Source organism: Lonchura striata, chromosome 20 (assembly GCF_046129695.1).
Source record: "Lonchura striata isolate bLonStr1 chromosome 20, bLonStr1.mat, whole genome shotgun sequence".
NCBI classification, from domain to species: domain Eukaryota; kingdom Metazoa; phylum Chordata; class Aves; order Passeriformes; family Estrildidae; genus Lonchura; species Lonchura striata.
The window spans coordinates 2,583,100-2,599,331 of NC_134622.1; the positions used below are offsets into that span (position 1 = coordinate 2,583,100).

Consider the following 16,232-nt stretch of genomic DNA (forward strand, 5'->3'; position numbering starts at 1 on the left):
TGCCTGGCGAAGCATTGTATAGCTACACGCAGAATCATTTCACTTCATTTGTTATGCTGTGTTTTCTTGGCGATTGGCTTGCCTTCCAACTGACAGCTTTAATTACGACATGAATTTGATTGCACTGCCGAGGAATTAACATAATGCAACAAAGCATTTAAGCACCCAACCTTAGACACACAAACACACACATCCCCACCCTGGCAGCCACACGCACACAAAGCACAGCCACTGCAGCTCCTGGCACAGCACACACAGCTCTGCCCCTGTGGCTCCATCCACACCCTGCCAGCATCACTGGGGATATTCTGGAGAGGGAGCAGCTCTGAGGCTTTCACAGCACATAACCCAAAGGCCATCCCTCAATTTGTCTTTGGCTCTGTACAGGTGAGAGGGATGGGAGACAAAAGAATTGAAAATATTCTATATTTGGGGCTGAAACCGTGAGCTGCCCACAGGATTACACTGCTGGAGGGGTGCAGACACATCTCTTCCTGAAGCCAACAGCAACAGACCTGGTGGGCAGGGCACCTCAGGATTCCAGGACTTGTCCTCATTGTCACCTCCTCGCTGTGGCTCCTCTCAAGCACAAAGCACCCAGCACAGGAGGTTCCAGGCAGCTACAGAGCACTGGGAGCAGGGGAGCACTCCTGAAGAGTGCAGCAGCTTTGATGAGCTTTTTGGAGAGCCCAAGAGAAGACCTTTAGTGTAGGGACAAATGGGAAGATTCCCGTCTCATTCCCTGGTCAGGAACTGGAAAAACATTCCAGACAGAAAGGTGCCAACTGCAGCAAGAGGTGCTGAATCCCATTCAGTGACCATGTGGGAGAGGCTTTTGCTGTTCATCCTTTCACTGAAAGCCTGCAACCAACACCAGAGGCAGCAGGCAGGGCTGAGATCAGGCGGATCAGGAATTTAGGAATGTGCTCCAGAAATCAGGTGGTTTGATTTTTGATTAGCAAAGAGAAAAGCAAAGAACCCCGGAATACTCAGTGCATTTACCATCCAGGTTAGCTGTAACTCTCATGTTTTCCTCAGGTAACTCTCCTGGCTGTTTTGTAAAACATGACAAAAATGTATTCCAAAGAGGGAGGACTCAATTAAAAATAAATACATAGAGAAAGATAAGAAAAAGAAGGTGACTGAGCTCCCAGCTGAGCAAAAGAGAAAGCGCTGCCATCTTGTCTCCAAGCAAGACCTCAACAAAATGAATTCTACTACTGGCAAGATTTTGATGAGATTAAACTGACTACAGCACCCTATATATAAAGGAGGAGCAGCTCTCCAATTTCTCTTTTAGGCCCCTGGAGCTACCTCTGCCCATAAAGAAAAAAAACAAGTTGTCATTCCTAAAAAAAAACCTATACAGGGGAGAAAGGCAGAGAGCCATGGGTTTATGAAATTCAGAGGGGGAGCTGGATCAGGGCACTGCTTGCACTGGAGCATTGAGCAATCATTATCTCTAATCTAGCAGAGGTCAAATTCTCTGCTAATTATGTTCCCTCACAGAGGGGTGGGTGTGTGCACACATGTGCCAGGCGAGGACAAAGAGAAGAGTTGACAGAAATCAGTCTCACTGCATTGCATCTGACAAGAACAGAGGATATTCCCCTTCCTACTGCCTGATGCTATTTCAAGCCTCATTATGAGAAAAATCTCCTTTTTAACATGGTCTTTTCATTGAATTATCTTCTTTTCATTTTTGCCCACCTCTCACAAATGCTGCAAATTACCTGCTTGGATCTCATTAGCCTGGAAAGCAGTCACTCCTTGTAAACACACTTTGCATCACTCTGCATTATCCAAGGACTGCAGGTACATTTACAATAGGCAAAGTTGAAAGATCCCTGACAGGAGAGTGAAGCCACTGACATGTCAGTTTGCAGCTGGATGTTCATTATCCCCTCTCCCTCATTCTGCATCTGTCACTAAGCTCTCACTCAGGCCTGTGAAGCTCTAACATTCCTGCTTCACCAGCCTGCTCAAACTGTGGATGGGAAAATGGATCATCCACCTGGAGAACATGCACTTCAGTCATCAGACCCATTTCCATACAGGAGCCATGCTTAGTCTTACAGTGCTGCCAGGTGACAAGAGTGGAGATTTATTACATTTCACGGCCAAAATTTGCTTTCCAACCTCAGGGTTAATCTACCTGCAATGCTTTATATTTTTTGTTCTATCTTCTAGAACAGTTAGGTACAATTTTATATATATTTTTTTTATGAGAAAATAGCTGTAAAAACTATGAGAGAAAAGCTTCAGAGAAAACTTACTCTGTTGCCTGTAGCTTTTTTTGGACAGTAAACAGTGGGTAACATTAGACATCTGACTTCTTCAAAAAGTATTATTTAAAATAACCATTTGGAAGGTCCTGTCATTTCAGCACACATGGTATCTGATTTTGGGAGAGGAACAAGCGGATGGACAGCTCTGCACTGACTTGGGGAAGGGAACAATGGGATGGACAGCTCTGATCTGATTTTGGGAGAGGAACAAGGGGATGGACAGCTCTGCACTGAATTTGAGAGAGGGGAACAATGGGATGGACAGCTCTGCACTGACTTGGAGAGGGGAACAATGGGATGGACAGCTCTGCACTGACTTTGGGAGAGGGGAACAATGGGATGGACAGCTCTGCACTGACTTGGAGAGGGGAACAATGGGATGGACAGCTCTGCACTGACTTTGGGAGAGGGGAACAATGGGATGGACAGCTCTGCACTGACTTGGAGAGGGGAACAATGGGATGGACAGCTCTGCACTGACTTTGGGAGAGGGGAACAATGGGATGGACAGCTCTGCACTGACTTGGAGAGGGGAACAATGGGATGGACAGCTCTGCACTGACTTTGGGAGAGGAACAATGGGATGGACAGCTCTGCACTGACTTTGGGAGAGGAACAATGGGATGGACAGCTCTGCACTGACTTTGGGAGGAGGCAATGGGCAGTACTGCTCTGAACAGAAGGAGCCTGGGAAGGGCCACCACAGACCCAGGCACAGTGAGAGCTGTCTCATGTGTGTTTCTCAAATCTCAGCTGAACTGGTAATGCCAGACCAGCGAGACATGCTTGTATTGCAATGAATTATCAAAGCAAAGGAACTTTCCTTATTAAGCTAAACATAAATTATGTATAACACTTTAAAATATACATCTCCACATATATTTACATAACAGTTCTTTTGAGTAACCTGTGAATCCCTCTTTCTCTCTCAGGTGCACTAGGGAAGTTGTATTTGCCCTCTACTTCCTTTTAATTTGCCACAGCACTGAGACAAAGGAAAAGTATCATAAAAACATCAGAGAAAAACTGGATTTGATGGGTGGAAGGGGACCCAGGACTCTGCTCTCACTGCCAGGTCTGGCAGTGCTATGCTGTGAGCTGCTGAGAAACCAAATAAACCTCAGAGTTCTCCACTCAGTACATTGCAAGGGAATGACAAAGCTAAATTAAAATCGTGTTTGTAAGGAGCTGTGGAATTTTTTGTTGAAGGTGCTGTGTAATTGTGAAGTTGGTTGCAGTGTCTTCCCAGTTGCCACAGGGCTCAGACAAGCCAGGATGATGACGGTGACAGGCTGACATCCAGCTGCCATCCACTGCTACCTGTACAGAACATTTCCTTACTACCTTCTATGGTTTCACTCTCCTCTTCCAGAGACATCTCACAGCCCTGAGACTGACCTCAGCTGACAGCTATGAAGGGCAAGTTCTGAAGTGTTTAGCTGAATGTAATCCATAAAGGCTGGCTCTGGGGAAGAAATGGACCTCTAAAATAATGTGACAAAGGGATGTGGAGAGAGAGTGATACAGATTTCACACTTTCACAGAAATTAAAAAAAAAAATCAGGCATCTGTTCCAGTGATATGCACAATTCAGCAAAAATTGCTAGCTGTGTGCCTTCAGGCTTAAATTTGCACAATGAAATGTATCCTTTACAAAGGTATTCCTTTTAATGCCTGCTCAGTTCAGTTTTATTGGATTGGCCTATAGAGGACACCATCTGGTATCTGTCATCCAAATCTACACAGACATGCTATCGATAAAATCCCCATTTCCAAAATGTGGGTTAGTTAAAAGTAGGGCCAGATTGCTGGCTGGTACAAATTGGGTTGCCTGATGTAGCTATCCATGCTTTTACCAGCAAAGGATCTGACCTACAAATCCCCAATTTAGATACTCTATTGGACAGGGCTTTCTTTATATTCTGTGTTGTAAAGCATGTGGAACAGAGGACACAGAGCCATGAATAAAACACTCAAGGATTGTGATGGTACACATAATAAATAGTAATCTAATTGCAGCAACAGAAAGATTTCTGTAGTCATTGCTCTGTCAGAACAGCTCATGCGTGTCACTGGGTGAATGACCAGCATTCTCCCATGGAGAAAAACACTCTCCACAGGGCTGCCATCTCAGGCCCTTCCACAGCATTTTAGGTAGAGCAACAAAGGCAGAGCTTATGCTATTGTTGGCCATGTTATATCAATTCATTATATATAACTGAGTCTCTCTAGACACGCAAATACTTCTCATAAAGACAGTACATAGACCAAAGAAATACATTCTTTTCCTCCATCACTTGGGGTAAAAATGTTACTCACTTCTCAGCTATGCAAGAACATCTTAACTTCATTAAATGTCCTTCAACTGTTTCCAAAGAGCTGAGTGTTTGCACACAGAAAGACTTGTATCAATCTTTAAGAAGTTAATACTGAACCAGGGCGGGAGACCTACGTTACCTCTTCCCCTCCTGCGATTTGTGGAAAAACCCCACAACTGGTACAAGCTGTAAAGCAGGTATGCATCTTTACTCAGGGCCAGACGCATGCGGGATCTCCTTCTACTCTAAGTTAAATTTTTGCCCCCCCATGTGTCACCTGAACCCCCAGAGGGACAGAGATTTTAACAAAGCATCCCAGAAGCAGATGGCCCCGAGCACACTTACGTCGCTGAGCCTCTCGCGGGAGCTGCTCCGGTGGAAGCCCTTGGACTCGCCGCTGGCGCTCTCGCTGTCGCTGTCCCGGCAGCTGTTCTGGCCTGCCTTGAGCTGCAGCACAGGGGAAACACAAAGAGAGCAAGAGTTGAGCCTGGCTCAGACCAGTGTCCTTGTCCCACTCTCCTTTATGCCCTCCCAAGCCCCAGCAGCTGCGTGGCCGTGGCTCTGGGGCAGGGCAGTGGCACCGTGTCCCTGTGCCAGGACACAGCCCCAGGGACACCACGGACAGTCCTGGACACCACAGCCCCCATGGGAGGTGCTGCAGGCAGGAGGGGCAACACTCCTGTCCCAAGGAAATCACAGTTTGAGATTCATCTGGGAAACTTTCAGACTTCTCAATCAGTTTCTGCCATGGATGAAGCTTTTGGTTTCCATCACAATGCAGCACTCACAGCATCAGTTCCTCCCTCCTAGCAGCACAAGAGCATTGAGGACCTGAAATCTTCCAGGAGAAGAGGTCACCACTCCAGAAAAGCCTTTCTTTTGCTGGGCCAGCCCCAAACCACACTGCCTGGCACTCTAAACGATTTTCGACTAACAAACTTCCATGTTCATTAAACAACAGGATCTACTTACTAGGTATCAAACTGCTTTTGTTTTTCAAACCAGCTTTAATGAACTTTACTGGCATTGTAATTAAAAAAAACCTACAAAACAAAAACCTAAACTACACTTTCATTACAATTGAGAACACATCTGCTTTCTGTTATACTTTGGACTGTTCAAGTCACCACATTAAACAGCAGTGTACTGACAGGAACACTCACCACAGACACCCATTACACATGTCCACGAGCATACATACACCTAGAGAGCAAGAGGAAGATATCATCCACGTCTACTGCAATGCTGAAAATGCACATCTTTGTTCTTTATCCTTCCTTACATTTTGCTTGAATGTATAAAATTTTCATTTAGCCTTGCTGATGCTCCATTTGAACTATTTGGTGGTTAATACTGGCATGAAGTCTCTTTCAGAAATTTAGACCTAAGATCACACACATAAAGACTGGAAGCAGAGGTAAATACAGAGAAAATATTTGGTGAGGTACCTAATGAAATATTTTATGAGAGACCTACTACACTTATCAATGTCCATGTAACAAACACCAAATGACTCCTGCTAACTTGTTCTAATTGTTAATATGATGATGGTAAGTTCCATTCACACCCTACTGGAGCAGGTATTCATTCATCTCCATGCCATGACTGGAAACCAAAGGTTCCGCCTCCATCACTCTCCATCACCTTTTTCCCCCCTTTTTCTTCTCTCTCTCAATTATTTCTAGCTCTCCCAGAAACAAGCACACACAAAAATTCACACAAATGCACTTTTTTTAGGTGCACATAAATAAAACCTACACTTCTGCTGATGTTTTCCTACCTGTACAGTCTGTTCACCCAGAGCCACAGCTGCTCCCTCCCAGGGTCACTGAAGGAGCACAAAAGCATCCTCACCCTCGGGTTATCACTTTCTCCCTACCACTGCCAGAGCAAACTGCACCTTCAAGTTTGGTATTTGTGTGCCACTTCTTAGTCCCTTACTGCCCTCACCAGTAAAGGGAAGCTTTGGGTTCTCTCTATCAGTCAAATCAAAGTAAGGACACAAAGTCCATGAAATTACAAGTTCCAACACACAACTGAGTTGCAGTGTATAAGCACAACTGCAAAAAATGGCACAGGCGTACTCTCAGCCCAAAGAAAATATAGCAGAAGGACCAGAGCTATTTGTCAAACACTTACAATTCAATAAATAAACTAAATATTCCACAGCTCAGCCAGAATATTTCCAGTAAGATGATTTTTATTTCCAATGGAATGGTTTATTGGTCAGATCCAAGAGATCTTGGGAGCAGTTCTTTGAGGCAGAGGGGAGGATAACGAATTCAATAAGTCTTACACTTCATATATAACTCACTGATCTTATCTAGGACCTCTGTGTCCTGTAATTTTATGGTCCCAAGTTCAAAATTTACCCACCCAAAGGAAAATGGATCAAGTTTCCCTAACTTGGTCTTTAGTCAACATCTGCCCAATTATGGAAAAACTCTCATTGCAAGTGAGGTGTTAAGATTTTTTTTTCCCAGTCTCAGATTTTATTTCTAGAACCTAAATTTAATTTGTACACAATCTTCACACATTAGATATTTGCTAATCATAACAGCCCAGTTTTATAATTCTTCTAAATCACGAATTCCAGCTATTTACAGAGAAGAGAAGAAAAACCCAGCAGGTGTCATTTTTCTAGACACAATTTACAAGGAGTAAGAGAACATGATGAAGACATCAGAGCCTGAAACTCTGTAGAAAAAAAAGTGAACTGCAGGGACTCAACAGCAAACTCAGAAATAAGTCCAAGTTAAGATTTATAAGCTTTCCATATTTTCCTTTCTTTTTTTTCCAAGTTGAGTTTCTCCATGTGCCAAACTGTTGAGGGTTTACATTTTATTCCAGAACCCATCAATCCATGTTGAATTAAAAAAGTAAAGCATGGAAATGGGGCCGTTGTCTTCTCTTAAGAACCTAAAGTTACACTCAAGCACACATGAGAACACTTAATGTGGACAGGCCGTGGGTCATTTCATCTCAATCTATTTGCACAGATTCCGCTGCTTAAAACATTGCTGAAACAACACAATGCTGCTCAGAAAGCCCACAGGTACCAGAGTGGATCTTTAGTTCCACTCTCTGCAGCTGGGTCATCACCTGGGGCACACAGGAACCCTAAAATCAGCTTCCCCATGGAAATGCAACTTTCCTCGGAAAATGCAACTTTCCTTGGAAAAAAATTGAAGTGCAGTGTTGACAACTCTTGTTCCTCTGTTTTTTTATAGCAGGGTAGCCCATGCAAACAGCCACACCAGCATGAAAATCCCATTATGCCTGTCTGTGCAGGGCTGGGAACTGGACTGATGATCTCTAGGGATGGAGATGGACTGATGATGGAGCTGGATGATCTCTGGGGGTCCCTTCCCACTCAGGTTACTCTACAAAGGTCTCACTGAGGACCTTCCCACATTAACACAGCATTAATCTTCTCATTTGCACCATGCCAGGAGTGAAAAAGGGTTTACAAAAAGTGTTTTTGACTCTGTGCTTTCACTGCATGGTGGGAATGAATTTGGTCATGAAAGGATCCATCTAAAGGGCCTCACAGAGAGGAAATACAGACTTTTCTAGCCCAAAACCTTAAAAACTCAGTGTCTCTGACTCACAAGGAGTATGTGCAGTCTCAGGGACTCCTCTAGAGAGAGAGAGGTTATGTGCAAAAAAGCACCTCAAGATCACTTGTGCAGGCTGAACAACACAGGACTCAATCCTGGGGCACACCCACACCTCCAAAACTTCTCAAGTTTTTGGTCATTCTTAGCACTGCATTTTTTGAAATCTTTCATTGCATTACAGAACCTGTTAGTTTGTAATGCCTTTGAATTTGCTGGAGAACACCAGAAGTCAAGCAGAACTGCCTAAAGTCATAACTACATTTCTCTTAAAGGAAAAGCCCAAAAAGCAGATTTGGAAGGGTGGTTGCTGGCTGAGGGCTGGGCTGGGGCTCAGCAGAGGGTTTTATTTCTGATTTTTCACCACACCTTCCCCAAACAGTGGGAGGAATAGGTGTTCCCTGCTCTCCAGAACTGGACTGTTTGGAGGATTTTTCCATCAGGGCAGTTTCTCTAGTGGGTGATGGTGGATTCCACTGCACCCCAGCCAGGGACACAAGGGTGGAGGAAGGAAGCTGAGCTGGGGGGCAGAGGGTGGCATTGCAATTTTTGTTGTTGTTTTGAGTACTAAAATCTATTTTTATGGACTATAAATTTATTTTTTTTCCCCAAGTGGAGACTGTTTTGCCCGTGACAACAATTGCCTTTACCTCACAAACTTCTTCCCTCCCCTGCCCTGCTGAGGAGGGGGTGTGAGAGGGGCTGGGGGAGTTTGGCCTCAGCCATGATGTGGTCTGGATAACTTGCTGCTCATGGACTGAGTCACAAAACCTCAGTCACAACTCTGCTGCCCTGCAGTGATGAGGAACAGAGGCAAAGCTGGAGACTGGCATGAGAGACCAGGGCAGGGAGAGGGACCCTGAGAGCACAGAGAGGAGAGGCACAAGACATGGAACACCAAGAGGGACCATTTGATGAAGAAAGAGAGACTTGCTCAGGCCTGAATGTCACACAGAAACCATCCAGAAATTATGAATAAACCCAAATAGATGCAGAAACATCAACATGAAACTGCTGTCATAGCAAGTGCTAACAGGAACTCTTCTGTCAGCCCACGGAGAGATTTTCAGGTGACTTGGAATCTAACAGAACTATTTTTGCAGCAGGGAAACACTCAGCCCTATTTGTGACAGAGAAAGTGCAAACTGAATATTCATCTGTGTCCAGGGAAAGCAGCTCTCTGCTGTGCTCCTTCTGCCATTCAATTTTACAGGGTAAAGCAGAGCTAAACTCTCAGCTTTAGGAGTAGGACAGGCCCAGAGCAACAGTGTCAGAGCTCCTGTGCCAGGCAGACATTTCTGTGACAAAGCCATAAAACACTCCTAAGGGTAATCCCTGACAGCAGGGCTCTCTGTGCCCTTTCCTCTCAGCCAGGAAAAGAATGAAGGACAGAGCTGATCATGTTAACAGGTGTAAGGGAGGATGGAAGGGCAGCTGAGCCCAGACTCCAGGGAGCATCATCCTCTCGGGACCACAGTTGGCTGTGCTGGATCCCAAAGCCACTTTAGATAATTCCATTGTAGCACATAACAAGAAGCAAAATAAATAAACCTGCTGAGAATTTGGCAAAAGCCTTTTTCACAGAGCTTATATATCATGTCAAAAACACCCTCATGTGGCTCTCCTGAGCTTTTTTATTTTCAAATATACTTTAGTTTAAAAACCCCACGCCATTTGGCAGCAGTAAATCTTTAGCATCGTTTCAAGGTGCCTGAGCCTCTGTGCCATATGGAATTAAAGGATTATTTCACTACATTATACTTTAAAGTTATGAATACCAACACCTCTCCCTGTTAGAGCATAGCCAGCAGGCTGAGCTTTCACCAGTCCTAAAGGAAGGGGACACCTGCTCCCTGAGAGATGGCAGAACCCTGCTGTGGGGACGAGAATTCCACTTTCCCTCTGCCCATCATCCTTTTTTTATACAGCTTTTGCAAGGGTGAGGCAGGCCCTACTCCCCCCTGGGTGACTGAATTCCCTGCTCAGCTCAGCTGACTCCTACATGTGCCATTAGGAATGCTTCCCAAGCCCAAAATCCTGACAGGAGTTTGTCTGAGCACGGCACAGCACACACACATTTCCACTGCTCCTTGGGGCCTGCCTCCATTTGCTCTCTGGTCTTTTCCCAGCATGGAACAGGACTCAAGAATGGGAATTTTGTCACTTCTGGCAGGCACAGCCTTTTCCTCAGTAGGGCACACACGGAGCCAGGCAGAAGCACAGGCAGATCAGGGACTGCTGATGAGTGCAAGCTGCTCCAAACAGGCTGGAGATGGAATCCTGTATGACCCAGTGAGATCCCAGTGATCCCAGTGAGATCCCAGTGATCCCAGTGATCCTAGTGAGAGCCCAGTGATCCCAGTGAGATCCCAGTGAGATCCCAGTGAGATACCAGTGATCCCAGTGAGATCCCAGTGATCCCAGTGATCCTAGTGAGATCCCAGTGAGATCCCAGTGAGATCCCAGTGAGATCCCAGTGATGCCAGCACAGCCCAGGCCTGCTGGGCCACCCCCAGGCAGGGCTCTGACACCCAGAGCAGCCAGGCTGCAGGGACAGCCCCAGCCCTGCCCTGCCCAGCAAACACAGCCCTGCCCTGTCTCCAACCAGGCAGAAAAGAGCAGCAGCACATCTCATGCAGAGCTCAGTATCAGATTGCAAAGAAAGCATATTTTATCAATGATCAAGAACAAATCTGGCTGTGTGAAAACAAAGAACAAATCTGGCTGTGTGAAAACAAATAAAAGAAGTGCATGGCAAGAAAGAACCAAAAAACAACAGGGTAGATCAAGGGCTGTTCCTTCTGATTTCAATCATGATTAACAGCTGTCATTTCAAAACTCCTGTTTATATCTCTCCTGCTACTGACAGAAGTTAGACAAATACTCCTTATACAGCACTCCCATGTCACCCACAGCATTAAAGGTTCACACAGTGCTTTGGGGCTGGAGCAAGATCTCTCCACTGCATTTCTAACAAGGCCATGCTCACCCTGGCTGCCTAAGCAGGGGAGCAGCACAAGGAAAGCAAATCAGAGGTGAGATAATGAAGAGGAAGAATATTTACAGCACACGAGCTTAGGCAGTAAATATGAAAAAAGAATTCACACCGTGTGTGGACTCTGAACATTATTAATACAAAGACATTTTTCACCTCAGGGAAGAAAAATCTTGTTACCTGAGAGATACAATAAAACATTTGGAGAGGCTCTCTGTTTACCTCTTGATATACAATCTTATGACAACCAATGCAGATGCTTCAAGAAATTGCCACCTTCTGAGGATCCAGGCCTCCATGCCATCATCCATGGATCTGACATCCCTACCAGAAATGAGGTTGTTGTTTTGGGTGGGTTTTTTTTTTGCTTACTTTTATGGTAAAAGTGAAATAAACCAACAAAGACAACATTTTATCTTTTGTTTCCTTCCTACTTTTAATTAGAAGACAAAGTAATTTTTCTGTTCCAAAACTCTTTTTATGAAAAAACAAGAACAAACATATGTACATTCTTTCAATTTCCTATTGACAAAAAAAAAAAAAAATCTAAATGGAACAAATAACTACAAACAATTTTCTAATCAGCTTGATGATACAGAATGAGGGTGTCTTTAACTCACTTATTCTCCAGCACTGCTGGTCATTTCCTGCTGCCTCTGAGCTGATCCAGAGTCTGCTGCTGCACTTGCTCAATAAATTGGAGTAGAGAAACTCATCCCCTACAACCTTAAGTGGGGGAGATCCAGCAAAGGAGCAGAGCTCTCCCCCTGTGCTCCTGGGGAGAATTTGGCTGTTTAGCATGGTTATTGCAGACACACCAAGTGATGGGGCTCTGCTGGCAGGAGCAGGAGCCGAAGCAACACAGGCTAAGAATAAACAGCATCCTCGCCAGGCGGGGGTGGGGGAGAAAGAAACAGGCATTTATTTCCAGATCCTCTTCTCCTTCATTATATGCTTGGGCAACCTTAGATCCACAGCACACAGAAGGTACTCTGAAGGAGGTCTGTAGCTCTGTTTTATCTAAGTTTCACAGAGAATGCAGCCCATCATTTTTTCTGTGCTGTTTATACAGAAATCAAAGATAAATTTGGCATAAACTCATCACACCCCAGAATCATACATACATTATACACCACAGAAAGTGTAACAGACTCGCTCTGTTCCCCAGCTCCTGTTAAGAGTGGTATGAAACAGCAAGCTGTTGGCAATTGCAGCAAATGAAGCGTATTTCAGCACACTTCAAAAGCTGAATTGCAAAAAAATATAGGCTTCTCCTGACCCTTTGCATTTTGATGGTTGCACAGTGAGAAACACGGCCTTTAAAATTACACCTTGCAAAGCTCTCCATTGTACCAATCAATCTGTGCAAGCAGCCTGCAGAGCCCAGGCTGGGAGCAGAGTGGGATGAGGAGCCAGGCTCGGGGACAGCCAGAGGGGCTGCAGCCAGGGTGGGACACTCTGCCCCCCCAGGCTGGACCCAGCCCTGCTGCTGAGCTTCTTTGTGTCCCAGCCTGGATTTCCAGGGCCCTCCCTAGGCCCTGTGTAAGGGAAGCTGGTCTTTGTCTGGTTAAAAACCACCTCAGAAATACAGATGTGCAGTGCCACAGGAGCGCCATCCATGTCTGCATAGATACACAACCATCCACATTCCATCCATCCATCCATCCATCCATCCATCCATCCATCCATCATCCATCTATCCATCCATCCATCATCCATCTATCCATCCATCCATCCATCCATCCATCCATTATTCATCCATCCATCCATCCATCCATCCATCCATCCATCCATCCATCCATCATCCAACCATCTATCCATCCATCCATCATCCATCCATCCATCCATCCATCCATCTATCCATCCATCCATCATCCATCTATCCATCCATCCATCCATCCATCCATCCATCCATCCATCCATTCATCCATCCATCATCCATCTATCCATCCATCCATCCATCCATCCATCCATCCATTATTCATCCATCCATCCATCCATCCATCCATCCATCCATCATCCATCCATCTATCCATCCATCCATCATCCATCCATCCATCCATCCATCCATCCATCATCCAACCATCTATCCATCCATCCATCCATCCATCCATCATCCATCCATCATCCATCCATCCATCCATCCATCCATCCATCATCCATCCATCCATCCATCCATCATCCAACCATCTATCCATCCATCCATCATCCATCCATCCATCCATCATCCAACCATCTATCCATCCATCCATCATCCATCCATCCATCCATCCATCCATCCATCATCCATCCACCCATCCATCCATCCTTCCATCCATCCATCCATCCATCCATCCATCCATCCATCCATCCATCATCCATCCATCGTCCATCCACATTCCATCCATCCATCCTTCCATCCATCATCCATCCATCCATCCATCCATCCATCCATCCATCCATCCATCATCCATCCATCCATCATCCATCCATCCATCCATCCATCCATCCATCCATCCATCATCCATCCATCATCCATCCATCCATCCATCCATCCATCCATCATCCATCCATCCATCCATCCATCCATCCATCCATCCATCATCCATCATCCATCCATCCATCCATCCATCCATCCATCATCCATCCATCCATCATCCATCCATCCATCCATCCTTCCATCCATCCATCCATCCATCCATCCATCCATCCATCCATTCATCCATCATCCATCCATCCTTCCATCCCTCCATTCATCCATATTCTCATCCTTACATGTGCAATTTCTGGCTGTTATTCAGCCATTTACACCACTTACATTTCTTGCTTCTGCTCTGCACATCCCCAAACCAGATTTTGAGCGTAATGGGGAGTCTCATGAACTCTTGCTGCAGTGCCTGTCCCCCCTTTCCCCAGAAGTGCCCAACAAGGAGCAGTGCACATGCATTAGCTGCAGCACTTTCCACCAGGGACTTTTTTGTGGTCCCATTTAGGCTTCTCACTGAGAGAATGGAGAACCTGGCAGTTTCAGCCCAACATTCTGTGCCTGTTTCAGAGCATGTGGCAATGATGAGTTTCCAGATCCTTGCAAGCCCACTATCAGCTCTGGTTTTGGTGGTGACAGGCACAGGGCCTCAGGGACTCTGTCCCAGCCTCAGCCCAGGACCTGTGAGGAGTTCCTGTTTCTGTGACACAAGAAAGGCCAGGTGAGGCAGGAAAGTGACACCACTTTTAACCTGAATCTTCAGAAAGGGGCGAGAACAGAAACATTACCCCGCTGAGCCCAGTGTCTGACATCCAACTTTCTAATAAGGCCTCTGGTTGCCTTTGAAATGTGTAAGAAAGAACACTTAAGTAAGAAAATCAGATCAATCACATGATGGAACAAATAGAAAATGGGCCAGGATAAAAAACTCTAGCAGCACTGCAGCTCTAGAATTGCCCACAAATCCAGCTAAGAGACTCCATCTGCTTTAGGGAGGGGAAACATAACCCCAAGGCAGCTCCTGTAGAGTTCCACTTGTTGCAAGCCCACAAGACAGTTGTTCCTCAGGTGCAAAGGAGATGCAAGAAGGGATGAGACCTTCTGCAATATCTAAAGAGGCAAAGCAGCCTGAGAAAGAGCAGTGACTGTACTCACTGGCTTGAATTATGTCACAGTGACCACCATCCTTTCCTTCCTCAATGCAGACCACTAATGTGACACCCAGCTAACATTACAGAAGTAAATAAATGTCTTGAAGGAGGAAGTATCAGTATTCATGCATGGACCTTGAGATGCTTTCCACTGCTAACATAAAAGAGCCCTGTTACTTCATTGTTCAATATAAGCCCAGAATAAATATTTAATAATTTGGTTGCATAAATAATGATTTGAAGGTTGAGCTATTGCTTAAAACTATAATACTATTTTAAGCCGTTTAACTGCCCAGCTAGATAAATTATTCAAGAGTTAAAAGTCATCCTGTGGTCTCTGTACAAGGAGAAAACTAGGAAGTTGTAACAATAATGACAAAAGCAGGGCAAGATCAATCAAACCACATGATCGCTAACACAAACAAGCAGCAATTAAGCAGCAATCAAGACCAATCTGACTGGGGTTGATGTCCTTTTATGCCAATACTCTCAGCCCAAAGAGCAAAACTTAATAATGTTTTGCAATTTATCAAGGGAGCCATAACTCTGCTCTCAGTGACTTGGCCAAGAGGCTATTATGATAGCATTTCTCTATAATTTAATAATGTGAAGGAAGGCGGGGGGAGAGGGAGTAAAAGCATTTTGACATATAACTCACATCTATACATATTGTATTTTCCTCCTGCTTGAATGAGAGAAGCAGAAGTCACAACAATATACCTCGGTACCAATTTGTTAGCAGGAAAGGGAAGCTGAAGTATCTGGCAAAGAAAATCTATTTGAAGCAGCACAGAAGGGAAGGGAATGAAGCATCTGAATTCATTAGCAGCTGTCATTGATGTGGAGATGAGTTTAGTCATCACAAATAACTCGGGAGAAAAGCAAAGGGAGGAACTATTGTTGAAGTGGTTTGAAACTGGATTAGTTCTGATAGATGGCAAGGTGCCACTGGGGAACACTTGTGCACCTCCCTCTCTGTCAGAGGAGCTCTGAGCAGAGTCAGCATTGCAGCATTTTGAGGGGAGCTCTGAACAGACTCAGCTATCCCAGCATTTTGGATTTTTATTTTCCTTTTTGCATACCTCTCTCCCTCCCTCATCTAAGCAATAATGTGAAATACATTGCAGCACCATACTTTCACCTTGGACTACTTTTGCCAGTTGAAATAATGAGTCCTGCTGTTTGCAAATGTCAAAAAAAAAAAAATTAAAAATCTCCTGATCAATCTTGTAGTCTGTCCCCCATCAACAGTGACCAAAGGTGATTTAATGCTTGATAGATCTGATGAGCTGCTTGCCTCAGTCCAAGCCCAAAAGCATCTTCCTTTCCAGAAAATCATTCTGCCAGCCAGTGTGACTCGTCCCTGTGTTGGCAGCCTCAGCAGAGAGGTGGCATCAGG

At 45.0% G+C, this 16,232-nt stretch overlaps 1 protein-coding gene across 5 annotated transcripts in view; it reads right to left on the minus strand.

Annotated features, from left to right (window-relative positions):
* The window catches only part of AUTS2 (activator of transcription and developmental regulator AUTS2), a 770,185-nt gene that overhangs the window by 415,929 nt on the left and 338,024 nt on the right, over positions 1-16,232 (minus strand). For all 5 annotated transcript variants that reach the window (XM_077787474.1, XM_077787476.1, XM_077787475.1 and 2 more), the window contains one exon: positions 4,952-5,053. In XM_077787474.1, the coding sequence (XP_077643600.1) occupies positions 4,952-5,053 (102 nt within the window). The remainder of the gene's footprint in view (positions 1-4,951; positions 5,054-16,232) is intronic.